The sequence below is a fragment of the Podarcis muralis genome, chromosome 3 (assembly GCF_964188315.1).
Source record: "Podarcis muralis chromosome 3, rPodMur119.hap1.1, whole genome shotgun sequence".
NCBI lineage: Eukaryota > Metazoa > Chordata > Lepidosauria > Squamata > Lacertidae > Podarcis > Podarcis muralis.
Window position 1 is genome coordinate 78,902,427 of NC_135657.1, and position 18,630 is coordinate 78,921,056.

The 18,630-nt window shown below is 43.4% G+C and overlaps 1 protein-coding gene across 3 annotated transcripts in view; it reads left to right on the forward strand.

Moving 5' to 3' along the window:
- The window catches only part of RNGTT (RNA guanylyltransferase and 5'-phosphatase), a 123,463-nt gene extending 105,741 nt beyond the window's left edge, over nt 1–17,722 (forward strand). For all 3 annotated transcript variants that reach the window (XM_028722948.2, XM_028722947.2, XM_028722949.2), the window contains 2 exons: nt 7,685–7,808; nt 15,993–17,722. In XM_028722948.2, coding sequence (XP_028578781.1) covers nt 7,685–7,808; nt 15,993–16,150 — 282 coding nt within the window. In that variant the 3' untranslated portion in view covers nt 16,151–17,722. The remainder of the gene's footprint in view (nt 1–7,684; nt 7,809–15,992) is intronic.
- Nucleotides 17,723–18,630: the final 908 nt, after the last annotated feature.

Below are 18,630 nucleotides of genomic sequence, written 5' to 3' on the forward strand. Positions count from 1 at the left end.
TGTTGTTGTTTTTTAAAAAGAATCACATATGTTGCCCCACCCACTTTGGGCTTCTGGCCCCACCCTTCAGAGGCAATCCCTATTTTCTAGCACCCATCTCCCAAAAAATATAACTGCACATATTTTGTCCATTTTTTGCCTCTTGAGGAAAATATTGGGAAGTCTATTAGAATTAAATCTGCGCAGTAAGATGCACTCAATTGTTTTTCTTCCCATCTCCAAGAACTACCATGTAGCTAAAGTCCATGGCTGTGCAGATGGAGAACAGGTGGCCCCACAGACCCTGTCAGAATCCAACTCCCATCAACCCCAGCCAGCGTGGCCAGTGGCCGGGGATGATGGGAGCTGCAGTCCAGCAACACCTGGAGGGCTACAGGTTTCCCACCCTGCTGTGAAGCATTTGCTGCTTCAAGTTGCTAGTCCTCAGGTGCAGGCAGTGCATTTGTGTTTCTGGCCACGGAGCCACAGAGAATAAGTCTTTTCTGCAGGAATCAGGTGAGCCGAAATTTGGAGTTCATGGTGTCCAACATCTTTGTGGCTGCTCTGGTGCAATATGTGGCAGAAGCTTTCCCTCACCACCCAAGGCAGTGTTGTTTTTTCTCTTCCTTGTTTTATCCCATTGCCCCATTGCCTGTGTGGAGCAATGTAGGTGGCCAGCTTGCTAGTAAACCCAAAGGGCTTCTTATGGCGAGTCTCCTTGTGGTGAATGAGGCTTGAACTGCTGTGGAACCATGGCCTGCAGTCGTTGCACCCGTAGGGTTTTTCTCTTGGGAAAGCTCAGGCCCTCCCTGTGCCTGAATGACAACTGGCACTTGAAACACTCATAAGGCTTCCTGCCTGTGTGGATCCTCTGATGTAAGAGCAGCTTTGCTTTTCATATTCTAGTTTGAAGAGCATAATATAGGAAAACTTTCTCAGAATGATGGGGAAAAATGCCATGGCTTCATGAGCAAGCCAAAGGCAAAAATGGCAAAACATTTTAAAATACAAGAGTGAAATGGAAATTCAGCTCATAAAATATAATTTGCATCTTGGCTGAATGAAATATATGCCTTCAGATGGTATCATTTTGAAATAATAAGCCTGCAGTTGTTCCTGATCTGTTTCCTAGTAACGTTTATGTGACTAGGTATTTAATAAAGTACATATTTCTCAGTTGCCAACATTGGCTATTGGAAATATACCATAATTAGCCTTTTGAGATCACATTTGTTCTTTTAGTGTGCCGCAACCCAGATGAGAGAATATAAAGGAAACTGAAAATATGTGATTAAATCTTCCTCTTTTTATTGAAGAATGTTCCTATATAGGGAATATTGTGCTATGGGGAAAGCAGAGCTCCTATCGCACAAATCTGGGGCTTTGTTAGGCATAGAAGTCGACCCATGCATATTATTACACGCAATTATCATAAAATTATGGACTAGAAATTGAAGAGTCATGCTGTTGCATTTTAGACAGCATATTTGTAATAAGCTGTAATAAAGTAAACATTTTGAATGGTATAAGAATAGGCCTTACTTGCAATCACAAATGTGTGCTCAATTGAAATGCTTTTGAAGCTCAATTTAACAAAGCAAACACATTTTCTGGCAGTATTAGCATAATTGTTCCCAGTGTTAAATTCTCATTTGAATTTTTTTAAAACTTGGATAAAGCTAGCTGTTTAGAAGCTAGGCAGAGTGGAAAAGTACTATTTCAGATACCTAGCATTTCACTGTTTTATGGTATGTTAGTAAGTTAAGAATAAGTGCCAAACTACTCGTGTTAATTATTCCCTGCTTCAGCCTATGATTCATATCATTTGCTGATGTGTGATGACTGACTTTTTAAAGATATATAGTTATTCTACAAACTTTACAAAGGGAATTTCACCTATTCTACAGTGCAAACATCAAGCATACTCATAAGGAAACTGAAACCTGTCCATCTTCCTTGACAAATTCTGAATATAATGCATGAGTTGGACATGTTAATTGGTAATGTGTTCATGTGTACCCTTAAAAAATAATTAATGAAGTTGCCGTTAGGCTAAGACCTCAGTAAATCACAAAGACGGATCATAGTGAGTAGAAGCAGCAATTTAGCTGACTAAAATGATCTTGTATAAGAGTAAAGGGCAGATGTTTTGCAGGTGAAGAGATTCATTAGTGAATATTATTATTATTTATTGAATTTATATATCACCCTATACCCGGTAGATTGCAGACGTATCATATAGTAGTTTACCTGTTCCTGTGTTAGTGGGAGAGATTTAATTTCTTTTTTAAATATGTCTTTGAACTATAATTTCATAGAAGAAATCAACACTAATTCTTCTGCTTATTCCTTCTGTTTGTGGATGATTTTTTCTTGAAAAGGATAGAAATCCATCCTGTTTACTACTGGGTTGATACATTAAAGCTGCAACCCTAAAGCCACAATCTTGATTTCCTATTTCAAATTTTTCTAATTAAATTATATATCTTTTTAAATTACAAATGCTCATGGTTAGTTAGAAGAGAGCATAACCTTGAGTCCTAGTCGGGAAACCAGGCTAAGCTAAACCATGGCCTAACCATGGTAGAATTATTTCACTTTTATAATATTAATTTTTGTTCCCCTAAACTGAAATATATTGCATAAGCTAGTTTAGATCCCTTTTTGTATAAAAGGTATGGTAAGAGATGCATTGCTCTTGTAGGAAATAGTGTGGACAGTTAACTAGGTGAAGTTCTCTACACATGAAGAAAACTGCTAAACTTTGGGTGAATTGCAGCCATTCTAATAACAACACATACTTATTTATTGTTACATTTACATTTCCTCTATGGAGCAGAATGTGGCATATAGCATCTTCCCCTCCCTATCTTATCCTCTTCACGAAAACATTATGAGGTAGATAAGGTTGAGAAATAGTAACTGGAGCCAGGTCATCCGGTGAGCCTTATGGTTGAGTGGAGATAGGAACCCTGGTCTCCCAGGCCACAGTCCAACACTCTAACCACTATACCACACTGGCTCTGATTCTTCACAGAACCTGAGGTAATTTTTACTAAAATTGATGGTAGTTTTGCTTATGGTAGTCCTTGCTTCAAAGAAAATCCTCATCTTAATTTTTGTAGCCATGTAGTCTTATGGTCAGTATTGAACAATTGTAATTTTTAGGCCAGGGGCAATTTGAAGAACAATTTTAGGATATTTTAGGACAACATTCTAATTGATTGTCATTAGCCTTAAGCCTGTTAGGCAGCTAAAGGGTTGTATGTCTGTTTAGTTATTCCTGCCAAGTATGTGTTTCATTAGTTACTAGGAGCTCTGACATTATTGAGATTATTGTTGTGTGAACCTAGTCCTCCTCAACATTGTGTGAGGTACTTTTCAGTGGATGAGAGCATGTCAATTCAGTGCTACTAAGAAGGATTTGTGAGGCGAATCCTCCCAGTTTTAGTATGGTAACGCTATCCCAGAAATGCAGGTTTGCTAGCCTTACCAGTTCTGGCTCCATTAGATGTGTATCACCACTGCAGGACCAGCAGTAGCTCATACAGTGATCGTTCTGCTCTCATCGAATAGATAAATGCAGGATGAAGTAAATGGAAATCCAATTATTTGAAAATAAATTAACAGAATTGCTCAGATTTCTTCTGCAGCTGAAAGAACCCTTAGCAAAATGGAAGACCCAATCTGCTTCATGTTTTTTTGAAGGAAATATAGCAGTGTAGTAGCACACAATTTGAATGTGTCCTGCTATACAGGTAGTTTTTAATCACTAGAACTTAGACATGTGGGAATGGTCTAATTGTCCTCCCTGTGCAAAAGGGCAGGTTGAAGTGGTTCTGAACATGTACAAATGACCATGCATCACTTTGTCTTCCCACTAGGTTTATCATGCAGTAGTCGCTTCAATCCTATACCTGCTTACTAGGTACTAGTAAGCCAGTTGAATTCAACTGAGACTTTCTTTAGACTGGCATGTATAGAATTATACCGTTAACCTATTATTATCACCTTGCTTGCTTTTACTGCTTGCAAAATAAGTGAGTGATATGGTAGATAGCAGTCACTTAAAATGATACAGGGTATAATTAGCCCAGTGTTTATTCTTGCCCTCCCCATCCCTCCTTCCATGTTCAGAGTAATTATGGGAACTTTTTATTGTTTTAAACTGATCAGCAGTTTCTGTTGGGAAAATGGATTTAGGCCATTGCACTGGCAGATGTTAGCATTTTCTGGAAAGATTTGTCTTCCAGATTGCTAATGAATGGCCAAGCAAGTTAGTACATAAGATAGTTAATACTGCTTAATTGTCACAGTCAAATAGAGCAACCACATAATTTTCTGCTATTCTCATCCTGTGAACACTGCAAGAATGATCAACAACGAAGCCTTACAGAGAGTTCTAGTTTGTGAAAGTCTTTGGCTGCTGCAGAATATCTTCCCTCACCCCCTTCTTTCTCCATCAAGCAGGTGGTTCACTAACAACCTTTTCCTGCTCCAACAGGAAAAAATGTATATAAATACCAAATTTATTTGGCAGCCACTACCAGTTAATATTCATTTCCAAGTCATTACACAGCCTCAAGTTTCTTCCTGTGTTTAAACATATTCACTGTGGATTAGAAAAGGATGTTGTATTTTCCTGAGTGTGACTTTTATGCTAGCTGAGTCCATGGTTGCGAAACATCTGTTTGAAAAATGCTTTCCTCACACATAGAGGAATGTGTAATGTTCTGTACAAAGGAGGATTACTGAGAAGGAAAGATAGACACACCAGGGAGTTAATCAAGCAAGCAAGATGAGAATGATTCTACAAAACTGGGTTTGTAGTAACTTCATGGCTGTGTAAAAGCCAAACGCTTCTCATGGTATCACCTCTCCTAGAAAAATAAAGTTCCACAGTTTCCTTTTTCAGAAATCAATTTAGCCATCCTAATACCTGCTGAGTAAATTACTGTTTTGGTTCTTTGGGGTGGAGGAAACTTGGCCAGCAGAACTAAGGGAAGAAAAACAACATTTTATACCAGACTCTCAATTGTGCATCATGTACAATTTTAGTCAGAAATGAAGTCGATAATAAGCTATACCCTACAAAAAATGATGTGGAAGTTTGTAACACACTTTCGGAACAAAATAATGCTCACATTATTCAGCGGCAAAATCCTCTATTTACTTGTGTGTTGATAGCTAATATAGATAAAAACGATTGCTAGTGAAATTGAAATATTCATTATTGTTTGTTGGTGAGGAAAAATACTTCTGAAATACACTGTTCAGTCTAGACTCTTCCTTTTTCAAACTGCAGCACAGCAAATATTTCATCAAGTGGCGATGGACCCAATCATAACAAAGTTCTTGTTAAGAAAAATGAAATGTTCTCAACAAGTGGAGTTGCCATAGTTACTCAGAAATTTTGCAGTGGCTAATAACATGCATAGAGTATGGTGCGCAAAACAAAAAGGAAGTTAGTGAGCTTAAGCGATTCTCTGAATCATTTAATAGTAAAATATTTTTTGGGAATATATCTGTCTCTGGTTGGCAAGTAATGAATGATTTTTTTTTAAAGCCTGTGGAGTACTCCAGACATTTGATATGTAAAGATACCAGGGGAATTTTCAGAGCAGAAAGAAAGTAGGGGGGGGGGGGAATGGTAGAATGGTACAAGGTAGGAAGTATAATGCATTGAGGCTTTGAAACCAGGGGCATGCTGACACTGCTAAGGTTCAGTGCCAGGTTGATCCACTTATCTCATTGCTAGTCTGCAGTATTTATAGCTTAAAACAGTTAGCGTTGTATCCAACACTGAAGTTCAGTTCACACCACTGAGTTCCATGTGTGCAACAGAACTTCCCCTTCCTCTCCCGCTCCTGCTGCCTGTAGCCCCCTGTGTGCCTTCATTATAACCCCTTGGAGTTATTGTTGGCACAATTCATGACCACTGCAACTACAGCTTTAAAACTTTGGAGCCAATCAAACAGTGATAGAATGCAAAACCACAACTATCACATAGTGATGATGGAAGCAGAAAAAGGTCCACATACATACTCAAGTAGCCACCCAGCAGAGCTCTTTTGAATGGTTTAAAAATTGGTACTACCTGCCCCAGTCAGTGGGGCACTGGAACCAGCCTACTGTGATAAGTTCACTAGGCATCGAGGGCAAAATTGTTCACCGGCATAGTGGTATTGATGTCAGGAGCTCATCCTACACTTGAGTAGGACCCTGGTAGAGACACATGCCCGACTGGCATGTTCTCTTCCTCCTGGTCGTTTGTTCAGGAGCTTCAAAAGCTTTCTTCAGCCCGAACATCACTGTTACCGATGTCAACAGACACTGGCACACTCAGGGATCCGCAGATTTTGCGCAGTTCGTGTAACAGAACTCAGTATCTCAGCATTTTGCTAATCTACGTTTATTTATGTACAATACACATGGAGCATTCTGACTTAGCTCTTTCCTCTTTCTCATCAGATAGCAAAAAGAAAGAAAAAAGGACAATAGTTCCACTTCAAGGAACACAATAACATAAACATCCTGTCTCCGTCACTTCCCACTCTGTGGAGTCAAAACATACACCGTCATGTGATAGACAATAATCCCTTGACTGCAATCACGGAGCAGGAATCTTAACAATTGATGCCTAGTGAACTTATCACAGTAGACCGAGTTTGGCATGAAATCAGCCCTGACCACCCTGGCAAATGAACTCCTTTGAGGGAGAGATGGGGGAGTGCAACCCTGCTGCTGCTGCTGCTGCTGTTGCTGCTGCTGGATATCTCAGTGGCTTTTGATACCATGGACTATGACATCCTCCTGGACTGTCTTCATGGGTTTGGAAGTTGGAGGTACTCTTTTATGGTGGCTCCACTCCTACCTGCATGACTGTTACCAGAGAATAGCATTGGGAAGGCTGCATGTCTACAACTTGGCAGCGTAAGCTGCAGGGTACCACAGGGCACAATTCTGTCCCCAGTGCTATTTAACATCCATATAAAGCTGTTGGAAGCAACCATCAGGGCACAAGGCATTAGTATGCTGATGATGCTGAGATCTACTTTTCTATTAAATCTACTCAGGATATGATCTCTCATATGTCCTACTGTCTCATCTTCTGGTGCAACAACAGAAATTTGGTGGTTTGGGTGGCAAATAATGGTCAGTCTCTTCCCTGTGCTCTGAATGTTCCTGAGACTTTTGGAGGGCCTGTGGTTGATACATGTGCCCACTCAGGAATCCAGGAGTTTTCCATTTTCTCAGGGCAGAGCTCACTTTGCAGCAGATGAACTCTTATATGCCCCTACCACATAACCTGGTGCAGTTCTTAACGATTTCAACAGCATTGCAGGGGGTGGAATAGATGGTCGATGGGGGCCCTTCCAACTTTGCGATCCTATGAGATGTGGTGGGGAGTTGATGTCCAGTCTTTTCCTTGTTATTTGGACAGTACTACTGTTTCTAGCCTTATGTGTATTTGCTAGCAGGAACCAAAAATAGCTACTTTGTGGTCTTGTCTAAAACTCCTTCATCTTTTGCTGGCAGTGGGATGGGGCAATGTCCATTGTATGTTGTACAAGTTGGAAAAAAGTTTCATGACTATGTGAAATGTGCATTGGTAGTTTTGAGTATCCTCACTTAAGAAAGAAATGTTTGATTTCCCCCATCTTTGACAAATGTAAAACTTTTATTTATTTGTTTAATAAAACAGGTAACAAAAGACTTGAAACAATATGACAATAAGATTATAGAATGCAAGTTTGAAAACAATAGCTGGGTCTTCATGAGACAACGGATAGACAAAAGCTTTCCAAATGCCTACAACACTGCAATGGGTGAGTGCAATAATTGGTCCAATATCTCAGCATTTTATGTCTGCCCTGCTTCAGTAAGGACATCTTTTCAAGGACTTTATACTCAGCTAAATTTCTTTAATAGCATCAATGTTTTAATGACACTGGTTATAATTTGAGTTCACAACTTGAGTCTGAATTGCGACTGCTTTAAAATAACAATTTTTGTCTAGCGTGGACTGACAAAGCATATTCACAATGTTGTGTTGTGTTCCATTGATATACAGAGAAAAGGTAGCTTGGCACATGAATGTACTATATAAGCTGAACTTGTGGAACAAAAATCCTTGATAATTTCAGTTCTATTCAAAATGGCGCAATCATTGTTCACCAGATGGAAGAAGACTAAATTAGGAGGAGAAATTGTAATTTTCAGATCCCAAAATAGTATGCAAACAATAGGGAATAAAACAAATGAAGGCTGCAGGGGTGGGGGGAGTATGTCCTTTATGAGACTGTGACATACTCTAATTCTCCTTCAGATAATGAAAGGACATTATGAAATGTGCAAGGCAGCAGCTTTCATTCACAAGGCAAATATAAGAATTTTAAAATTAATGCAAGTTTGTGTGATATAGGTATTTTAACGATTATTCTTTGTGTCAGACAAACTACTAGACACAAATTTATTAACTCCTCAGTAACGGATTTCAGCTCTGCACATTTCAGATACTGTTTAAACTACTGAAAAATTCCTGTGGGGCAGCCATGTTAGTCTGTTGTAGCCAAAACATCAAGTGTCTTCTGGCATCAAAAAAGGCTAACAATTCCATTGTGACATAAGCCTTTGCAGGCTAGAGCCCACTGGTATTTACTCACATATACAGTGTCACATATACAGTGATACCTCTAGTTTTGGACTCGATCTGTTCTGGGGTGCCGTTCGCATCCTGAAAAGTCCGTAACTAGAGCGCCGCTTCTGCGCATGCGTGAAGCGCGATAGAGCGCTTCTGCACATGTGCGAAGCACACAGAACGCTTCTGCACATGCACACGTGGCGAAACCCGGAAGTATACACTTCCAGATTTGCCGTGTTCGCAGGCTGAAAAGACGCAACATGAACCTAATGCAACACAAGGTATGACTGTACAAACAGGTGAGAGAGTTGGTAATTGCTGGGGCCAAAAGCCATAAGAATGGCACAACTCATTCATAACAGCAGTTGCACTCTTTTTCTTGCTATGCCAATTTCACACCTGAAGAGATGCCGTTTCTTTAATGAGAAGGATACTTCCAATTAATTAATACTGACCTAAATTTTTGATTCAGGTCACTGATTTGGGAATTCTTATGACCCCTACTCCCGAGGTAATTTCAGGAGGCACAAGGGGGAAAGGGGAAAGCCCTGTTGCACAATCAGAAGCCCTTGTTTGTTAGCCCTTGTGAATGATATCCTTTGTGTTTACATTTTCATAAAGCAGATACAGAGTTCAACAGAAAGTCCTCATCTCGCCTTTTTGTGGTTTACCATAGCAAATCATACTGCAGGGCCAGAAAACTAGAATGATGGGCAGATTATACCTGTCTGACGATAAGGAGGTATGGAGCAGAGTGGAAGATCCTCTCCCACATCTGAGGCCCTGCCATCCAGGGTAGAAGTGTGTGTGGGGGGGGTAGGCTTTTGTGCCTTTTTTTGCTGTTATTGCTCCAGGCAGAGGTGGATCAGCAGATTGAAAAGCCTCCAATGCACCAAAATGTTTTCTATTGGCGATTGATTGTGGCAGAACCACTGGTGGTAGTTTACTGGCTGCCGTGCTGGAACCAGTGGGGCTCCTCTCTACCAGTGTCACCTGACAGAACAACATGGTGGGGGAGCAAAATGAGGGCTCAGGGAGGGCATTGCCCGCTACTACTGGAATGAAGAATTTGGCCTTCCTCAGGAGACCAGCATTGCATTATTTGTCCTTTTCTCAAAGTTCTGTTCTTTTTGCCAGCCTGGAATTTGAATTGCAGATACTGTGATATATGTAGTAATCAGTCTTATGGATCATATCTGTGGTGGGATGATGAGCTGCTTGTGCGTAAAATGCAAGTCCCTCAGAGTTTGATCAGGTTTTCAAACCTCTGCCTGTGACGGAGCCCCTCCGGCATGGCTGCGTCAATCGCTAGTAGAATCCGAAAGTGGTTGCTTTCGGAAACGTTTCCAACATAAAAGCTCTTTCACGGAAACACGTCTTCTGGACTCTCTGCGTGACAGTTTCCGGCGAGGCGTGGGTGTCCCTATAGGAGGTCCTGAGACCTCTCCACTGTTTTCGCTGGAAACGTCTCTGAGCCACCCCTCCGACTCACTTTCCCTGGAAGTTCCTGCTCGCCCCCTACTGGTTCCCTCTTCAGCTGCTCCGTCTCTTTCAACCTGAGGGAGCCTTTGCACCTCCTGTCCTTCCGATGGCAGTTCCCTGACATCCACCTCCCCTCCAGGGCCCCCTTCACCCCCTCCCGTCTCCTCCCCTCCGGGCTGGGAGGAAGTAAAACCCCTGAAAGAACCTTCCTCATCGTCCGAAGTTTCGAACACTTCCCTCCACCTGCTACTGTCCCTCGTCTCTCGATACTCCTCGTCTTCGGAGTCTATTCCCTCTTCCAACTCCGACTCCGTGAATCCTTCCATTTCCTGTTCCTCGTCGGTGGTGCCGAAGTACTCCCTCCTAAACCTTTCTACCGGCTGTGGTTTCCTAGGGAATCTTTGGTGGAACGTTTCTGTTAAAACCTCGTCATTGACCTCCCCTGCAGTCACCCAGGTGTTTTCTGACTCCGGTTCCCCTTCCCACGCCACCAAATACTCTACCTGATTTCCCTTCCACCTGGAATCGAGGATTTCCGCTACATGGTTGCTGCGTTCCCTCTCTTCCAAGGCTGGTCCCCTGACGTGCTCCCCTTCACGTCCCCCCCTGTATGGTGACAGTAACGACCTGTGGAACACTGGGTGCAATTTCATGTGGTTGGGTAACCGGAGTTTGAAAGCCACCGGGTTGACCTGCTGAATGACCTCAAAGGGTCCCAATCTTCTGGGCCTCAATTTCTTACAACCCCCTTTGAACGGCAACCCTTGGGTTGACAGCCACACTTGATCCCCCACCCTTATGGTTTCACCTTCCCTTCTGTTCTTGTCTGCCTGCTTCTTATATTGTGCCTTGGCCCTTTCTAAGTTGAGCTGGAGCTGATGATGGATCGCTTCCATCTCTTCTACAAAATGTTCAGCCGCTGGAACGCTCCATCTCTCCCCTCCCTCCCCTGGAAATGCCCTGGGGTGACACCCGTAATTAGCCAAAAAGGGGCTCATCCCTGTGGACACATTCTCCGCATTATTGTAGGCAAATTCTGCCAGCGCCAACTTTTCGACCCAATCGTTCTCTCTGTCATTGACATAACACCTCAGATATTGTTGAAGAATGCCATTTGCTCTTTCCGCCTGCCCGTTGGTTTCAGGGTGCCGGGCCGTTGAAAAATTGACTTCCACGTGCAGCAAGCTCATGAGCTTCCTCCAGAACCTGGAAGTAAATTGTTTGCCGCGGTCTGAGATCACCCTCAAGGGATCCCCGTGCAACCTAAAGATGTGTTCTACAAACAACTTCGCTGTTTCTTCCGCTGTGACTGCATGTGAGCATGCTACAAAGTGGCACATCTTTGTTAACAGGTCTACTACTACCATGATGGCTGTTTTCCCCTTGGACTTCGGCAGATCCGTCATAAAATCTATTGATACCGCTTCCCAAGGCCGTTCTGGTGTGGGTAATGGTTCTAATAACCCTGCCGGCGCCCGTCTTTCCCCTTTGGCTCGCTGACATTGGTCACACCCTCTTACATACTCCCTTACATCTTCCCTCACCTTGGGCCACCAGAATTCCCTGGTAACCAACCACATGGTCTTGTGTTGCCCAAAATGTCCCGCCGTGGGGCTATCGTGCAACTGCTTGAGTACTCTCCCCCTCAATTCACCTTCGGGTATATACAGTGCCCCTTTGTAATACAATGCCCCATTTCTTTCCTCAAAACCTTCGGGGCTCTCGCCCTCCCCCCTGAGTCCTCTGAGCTTATCCTGGGCATATTCATCATTTTCCGTTTCCTCTACCAGTTCTCGTTGCCCCACCAGCGCCGCCCCACACACCCAGCGGTCCTCAGGGATGACATGTCTCTCTTCAATCGCCCCCTCCCCCTCCCAATACTCTGGTTTGCGTGAGAGAGCGTCCGCCCTGACGTTTTCTGGACCTGGCACATAACAAATTTCAAAGTTGAATTTAGAGAATTCCTGTGCCCATCTCACTTGTCGTTGGTTGAGCACTCGAGCTGTTCTCCAATACTCTAAATTCTTGTGGTCGGTGCACACTTGCACCTTGTGTTGTGCCCCAATTAATAAATGTCTCCACCTCCGGAACGCTTCGTGAATGGCAAGTAGTTCCCTGTCATACACCGTGTAGTTCCTCTCGGATTTATTCAGCTTCCGCGAGAAGAAGGCACACGGTCTCCACTCTGACATACTCCTCCCCGGTTGAAGAAGTACCGCCCCTACCGCCCGGTCGGACGCATCGGTTTCCACTCTCATGGGTTTTCGTAAATCCACATGCAGAAGTTGTTCTTCCGAGGCGAAAGCCCTTTTCAGTTCTTCAAATGCTCGCTCCGCCTCCGCCGTCCAAACAAATTTCTTCTTGCTGCTGAGGCAGTCGGTGATGGGCGCCGTCAAGTGGGCAAAGTTCTTGATGAACTTCCGATAAAAGTTCCCAAACCCCAAGAATCTTTGCACATCCTTCTTGGTCTTCGGTGTCTTCCATTCCAGTACCGCTTGGACCTTGCCTGGATCCATGGCCAATCCCTTGTCTGACAAGCGGTACCCCAGGAATTCCACCTCCTTGGTATGAAACTGGCACTTCTCCAGTTTCACCCACAGCTGGTTGGCTTGCAGCCTGCCCAACACTTCTCGAACGTCCCTCACATGCTGCTCCTCATCCTCCGAATACACCAACACGTCGTCTAAAAAGGCCACACAGTTCTTGTAGAGCAAAGGCCCCAGAACGTGGTTAATAAACGCTTGAAAGCACGCGGAGCCTCCTTGTAGACCGAAGGGCATAACGAGGTATTCAAAGGCTCCCAAAGGGGTGAACATGGTGGTCTTCCATTCATCTCCCTTCCTTATGCGTATCAGATTGTACGCCCCCCGCAGGTCCAGCTTTGTAAAAATCTTTCCCTTCCTTACCCTGGTCAAAATGTCATCAATTCGGGGCATAGGGAAAGCCAGGGGTTCCGACACTGCATTCAAGGCCCTGAAGTCACACACAAGTCTCGGCTTATCTGTGTTTTTTTTGTCCACAAAAAACACTGGGCTGCCCCCCACCGCTCGGGACTCTCTGATGAAACCTCGCTTCAGGTTTTTGTCAATGAACTCCCTCAGCTCCTGCATCTCCCTGTCGGACATGGCGTACAGCTTGCCCACTGGGAGTTGGGCCCCAGGGAGTAGATTGATTTGACAGTCAAAGGGTCTATGCGGCGGCAGTTTGTCTGCTTCCCTTTCGCTGAATACGTTGCTCAGATCTGCGTATTGCGGGGGCACCTTCCCTCTGCCCATTACTTCCATCCCGGCTAGGGTGACTCTGTCTCCGCCCTGAACCTTCCCCTGCTTGCAGTGTTCTAGGCAATGCGCTGACCCAAAGGAGACCACCCTCTGATGCCAGCCCACTAGCGGATCGTGTAGCGCCAGCCAGCTCATCCCCAAAATGATGGGAGCTCCTCCCAAGGTGGCCACATTAAACGCTATCCGTTCGGTGTGCCTTGCCACCCTCATTATCATCGGGACAGTCTGTTGGCTAACTTCTCCTCCCAACAGCTCTCTGCCATCAATCGTGGTCACCTGCAAGGGATTACTTAAAGGGATGGTCTGTATCTGGTGCTCAGCTGCAAACTCCTTACTCATAAAATTACAGGAGCTGCCTGAATCCAAAAGCGCCTTGACCTGTAGGGGGTGTCCATTTGGCAGCTCTAGTGACACTTCTATCACTAAAGCAGGTCTGGGTGGTTCTGGCGTGGGCACTTTCACTGCTCTTTGGCCTGGCTGCTGTGCCCCGACGGTGGCAGCCAGGCGTTGGCTTTTACTTGCTCCTTGTTTTCCTCCTCCCTTTCCCCCACAGCTCCTGCCATCCCTTGCCATTCCTTTCTTTGTGGGCAGACTCTGGCAAAGTGCCCTGGCTGTTGGCAGAGATAACATTTCTTGGCACTCTTTCCCTCCTTCTTCCGCCCTTCACTGGGATTTGAAACTGCGCGCGCCCGCGCTGTTCCAACTTCCATCGGCTCTGCCGGCGGGAAAGGTGGCTCTGGAATGTCCGGAATGCGCAGTTCCCTCCAACGTTCTCCTTTCCCTTCCCGCCTTTCCAAAGCTCTCGCTTCCTGGCGCGCTCCTATGGCCAGCGCGGATTTGGTCAGCTGATCCATAGACTCCGCCCTTGGCCCCCGGGAAAGTTCATCTTTAACGGCCGAAGAAAGCCCCTCTTCAAAAAGCATTTGGATGGGTTCCGCCGATAGGTCCCACCCCAATTTATGAATCAGCATAGTAAACTCAGTCCAGTACTCACGGACAGATCGGCTCCCCTGTTTGCAAGCCATTAACTGCCTTCGTACCACCCCCTGCTCAATGTCACTGGAAAACATCAGGTCCATGGCACGAAAAAACTTCCTCGTGTCCTTTAGTATCTCATTATTCACTGCCATCAGGGGTCGAACCCAATCCTTCGCCCCCCCTTCGAGATGGCCAATTACAAAAGCCACTCGCGATTCCTCGTCGGGGAAGTCATCATACTGCAGGTTGAGAGCGTATTGCATCTCAGTTCTAAAGGCATGATAGTTTCTGGGATCTCCCCCGAATTTCTGCACCAATCCTGGCACCTTTCTGGCTATCGAGGTGGTTTTCTCCTTTCCCTTTTCTGCATCCTGAGCCCTCCTCTCCTCAAGCCTCGCCGTTTGCATGGCCAGCTGGATCTCCAATGCCCTGTACCTTTCTTCCAGGCTTGGACCTCCTCCAGCTGCTCCTGCTCCTCCGGTTCCGGCTGGGTCGCTCATGATGCCTCTCCCTGCACAAGCTGGCTTTCAGGGACTTTCGGATTGCTGTGGTGGGATGATGAGCTGCTTGTGCGTAAAATGCAAGTCCCTCAGAGTTTGATCAGGTTTTCAAACCTCTGCCTGTGACGGAGCCCCTCCGGCATGGCTGCGTCAATCGCTAGTAGAATCCGAAAGTGGTTGCTTTCGGAAACGTTTCCAACATAAAAGCTCTTTCACGGAAACACGTCTTCTGGACTCTCTGCGTGACAGTTTCCGGCGAGGCGTGGGTGTCCCTATAGGAGGTCCTGAGACCTCTCCACTGTTTTCGCTGGAAACGTCTCTGAGCCACCCCTCCGACTCACTTTCCCTGGAAGTTCCTGCTCGCCCCCTACTGGTTCCCTCTTCAGCTGCTCCGTCTCTTTCAACCTGAGGGAGCCTTTGCACCTCCTGTCCTTCCGATGGCAGTTCCCTGACAATATCCAACAAAGTTGTCCTGTTCATGCAAGGACTTCACTTTATGCAATGGAACGTCAGCGTCTTCCCTTCCTTTGTGCAGCCTCCAGATTTGATCTGGGGGTCTTTCAACCCTCCAGAGCAGATTTGGGAGACTCATGGGCTGGAGTTACGTTGTGTAAGTGGGATGACTTCATTGGATACAACCCTGTGTAATTGACAACTTTGTGACATTTCTGTTCATCATGAAATATTTGGATCAACATTGCTTTTAGGGTACTTCCATACTGTACATGTAATGTTTATAACTTACTACAGAGGTCATTTGCAAAACAAGCCAGCTTCAAAATATGGGTTTTAAAGCTGGCCTGTTTCTTTTAAACAATAGTTCCTGATTTGTGTATAATGACCAGAATCAGAAAACAGGAAACCAAATTTTGGTTTGTACAGTCTTTTGGCTGAGAGGGGAACAGGAGTGCTACTCTTGGACTCCCTGAGGCTTGTTTAAATCACATGATATCCTGGCTTAGTATTTATTATGTGTGGACCGTGCCAATGGCTTACTGCTTAGGAGGGATGCCCTAAATTGACTAGCTATATTCAACTTAGGAAAAGTTGACTTTATCCCATGACTATTTAAATGTGTTATTATCACATAGTTATTTGACTGTGTTTCTCTCCCCGTACCCCTGACAGCTGTGTGTAATAGCATACGACATCCAGTGACAAAGGAAATCCTTTTCGACTTCATTGAAAAATGTACAGCAGCAGCTCCAGGACAGACCCGCAAGCATCACCTGGATCCTGACACTGAACTCATGCCACCGCCACCTCCTAAAAGACCACGGCCATGATTTAAAGACTGAGAGAATACCGTGTTGTTTACAGTTCTACAAAATGATGTGTGTGGGACATTTGCAAAAAGTTATTGTAAACATCCTGTAAATACTTATGTGCATTTTTTTTGGAATGCCACATCATGGACTCAGATTTGTTTTGTACTTGACAAGTTGAATATTGCTTTGTGGAAACTGAGAACAGATTTAATCCAAAGGGTTAGATGAAAAAAAAAAAGTGTAGAATCAATGGAAAGCCACCTTGTTTGATAGGTACCTTTCAAATCTAATGTTTTATACTAGTAAACTGGAACTGTGAAGCCATGACAAAGCGGCCCTTTTCTTTTTCCAAGTGGTGTTGCAAAGAGTGTGATGTTGCCTCTAACCAGTTAAGATTTGTTGCTTTGTTTTATTTAGCATAGTTCTCTTATGTTTCTTAGGCTCATGTTTAAAGACAAACAGCAGCAAATGTTCATGCAGTGTACTCGTTAAAATAAAAGTTTATCAGGTTTCATAATATTTTTTTTAAGAAAAAAAACCATTTTATATTAAAGAAGTAACACAAGTTGTGTAAATCCTTTTGGATAGGTATTGGGTTTTGGTTTTTGTTTAGTCTGAAGAACCACATTCATCTGTTAACGCTCTTTTTAATATCACATTTTAGGTTTTATGCTTTGGTAGGCACAATCAATCCTCCATATGAAAAAGCAAAGCTTAATTTCTGTACAGCAGCTGTAAATGGATTATGTCAAAAGATGTTCATCATGTTGATGTGTACGCTAACCATGTTAATGACACTGCAATAATTCTGTGGAGAAAATGTTGGGGGAAATTCCAGGAGATACTTGAGGTGATGAATAGAAGTGAAGTGTGGTTTCCCTTCCAGGGAAATGGCCTCTTAGAAACTTTAATAGAAAAGGGTAAAGTTTTGTTGCTGAAAGTAGCATTACGAACCCCCACACCTCTTATTTTTAAAGCAAGAGCCATGTTAGGTACCAAACAAGAGCAGTCTTCTTCCCTAGCCTAGTGGCCTTCAGTGGTTTTGACTTCAGCCCCCCCAGCCCCCAGCTAGTCTCACATATATGGGGGGCACTAGGTTGGCAAATGCTGGTTATGAGTATTCTCATCCAGTGATTGTAGCTAAAAAATATGAATTAAACAGTTTTCCTAGTTTTTGCTGATGTATAGCAAATTTATTAGTTATTCCATCACTACAGAGGAGCCACATTATTTAGACCTTGAGCAATTATTACATGTTTAAGATCTAGGAACAAATGTAATAGCATTTCACAAGCTGACTGTAAAATAAGCCATTTAGTATTTTGATTGTTTATACTTATTGATATGTATAAGTCACTTAGGCATTCAGCTAGCTACTGATCTGCGAAAACTTTATTTGTTATGTAATGATAACCAAATGGTGTTTATATTAGGAAATATTTAAAAGTTTTAATATTTCCCCCCCTGTTTTTATACATGAAAATGCATTTTATGCTTTGTTCAGTAGCCATTTTGAAACCTGTCTATTAAAATGTTACATTTATCTTTCTGGGCACTGAACAGATAAAATAAGTTTATTCTTCTTGAGAAGTTGAAATTTGACCAAAAATTATTTTACTTACATATATTCCTGTTCACCTATAGAAGATAGCTGCCACTTAAGCAGTAGTTTCCCATCAGCCTTATAAATAGATGTGAAAAGCTATGCAATCGCTTTGCACTCATGGATAAAATGTAAGTTTCTAAATGGATAAAATTGTTTTGCCCTAGATTGAAAGCTCTGTCATGCAGGTACAGCATAACATGATTTCTAGTGCCATTTGGACACTTATGGTAATAGCAACCTTTCAGCTATGTTGCAAATAATACATGTAAATTTTAAATATCTATTACTAATATTTATCCTGTCTCTCAGTATTCTAGCATGCTGTAACAGCTGGTTATGACTTAAATGCTTCTAGATCCATAGCTTCGTACCAGTATTTATTATTTTCATAAATTATGCCCATTGCTTGTGTCCTCATTCACATTATTAATGGTTATATTGAATTAATGAGATTTCCATTTCACTTGTACAATTGCATTTTTGCCTTTTAAATTTGCTCTCACCCTTGCATTTGTGGGTCGGGGGAGCTGAATAGATGCTTCACATTTTATTTCCAAAGGGTGAAAGCCTTGACTTAGCTATGAAAGAACAAGAGGCGTCCATGAGAAACAAATGAAAGAATAATCCTAAACACAATTTCAGTTGGACCAGCTCACCTTAATCAGTGCAAGTCCTCCATCTGTCTGAGACCAAAGTCATCAGCAGCAGAAAAGTTGACTGGACCACATAAAAGGAAGCTTGAGTGGGCTGGTTTTTTAAAAATAAAGTAATGCAGAACATTTGCATTCAATGACATTCCAGGAAAATGTCATTACATTCTGCTGCAAAATATATTTTAAATATTTGAGGGAAGTCAGTTATCTAAAATAATGGTAGTTCAGTTTAAGGGGGG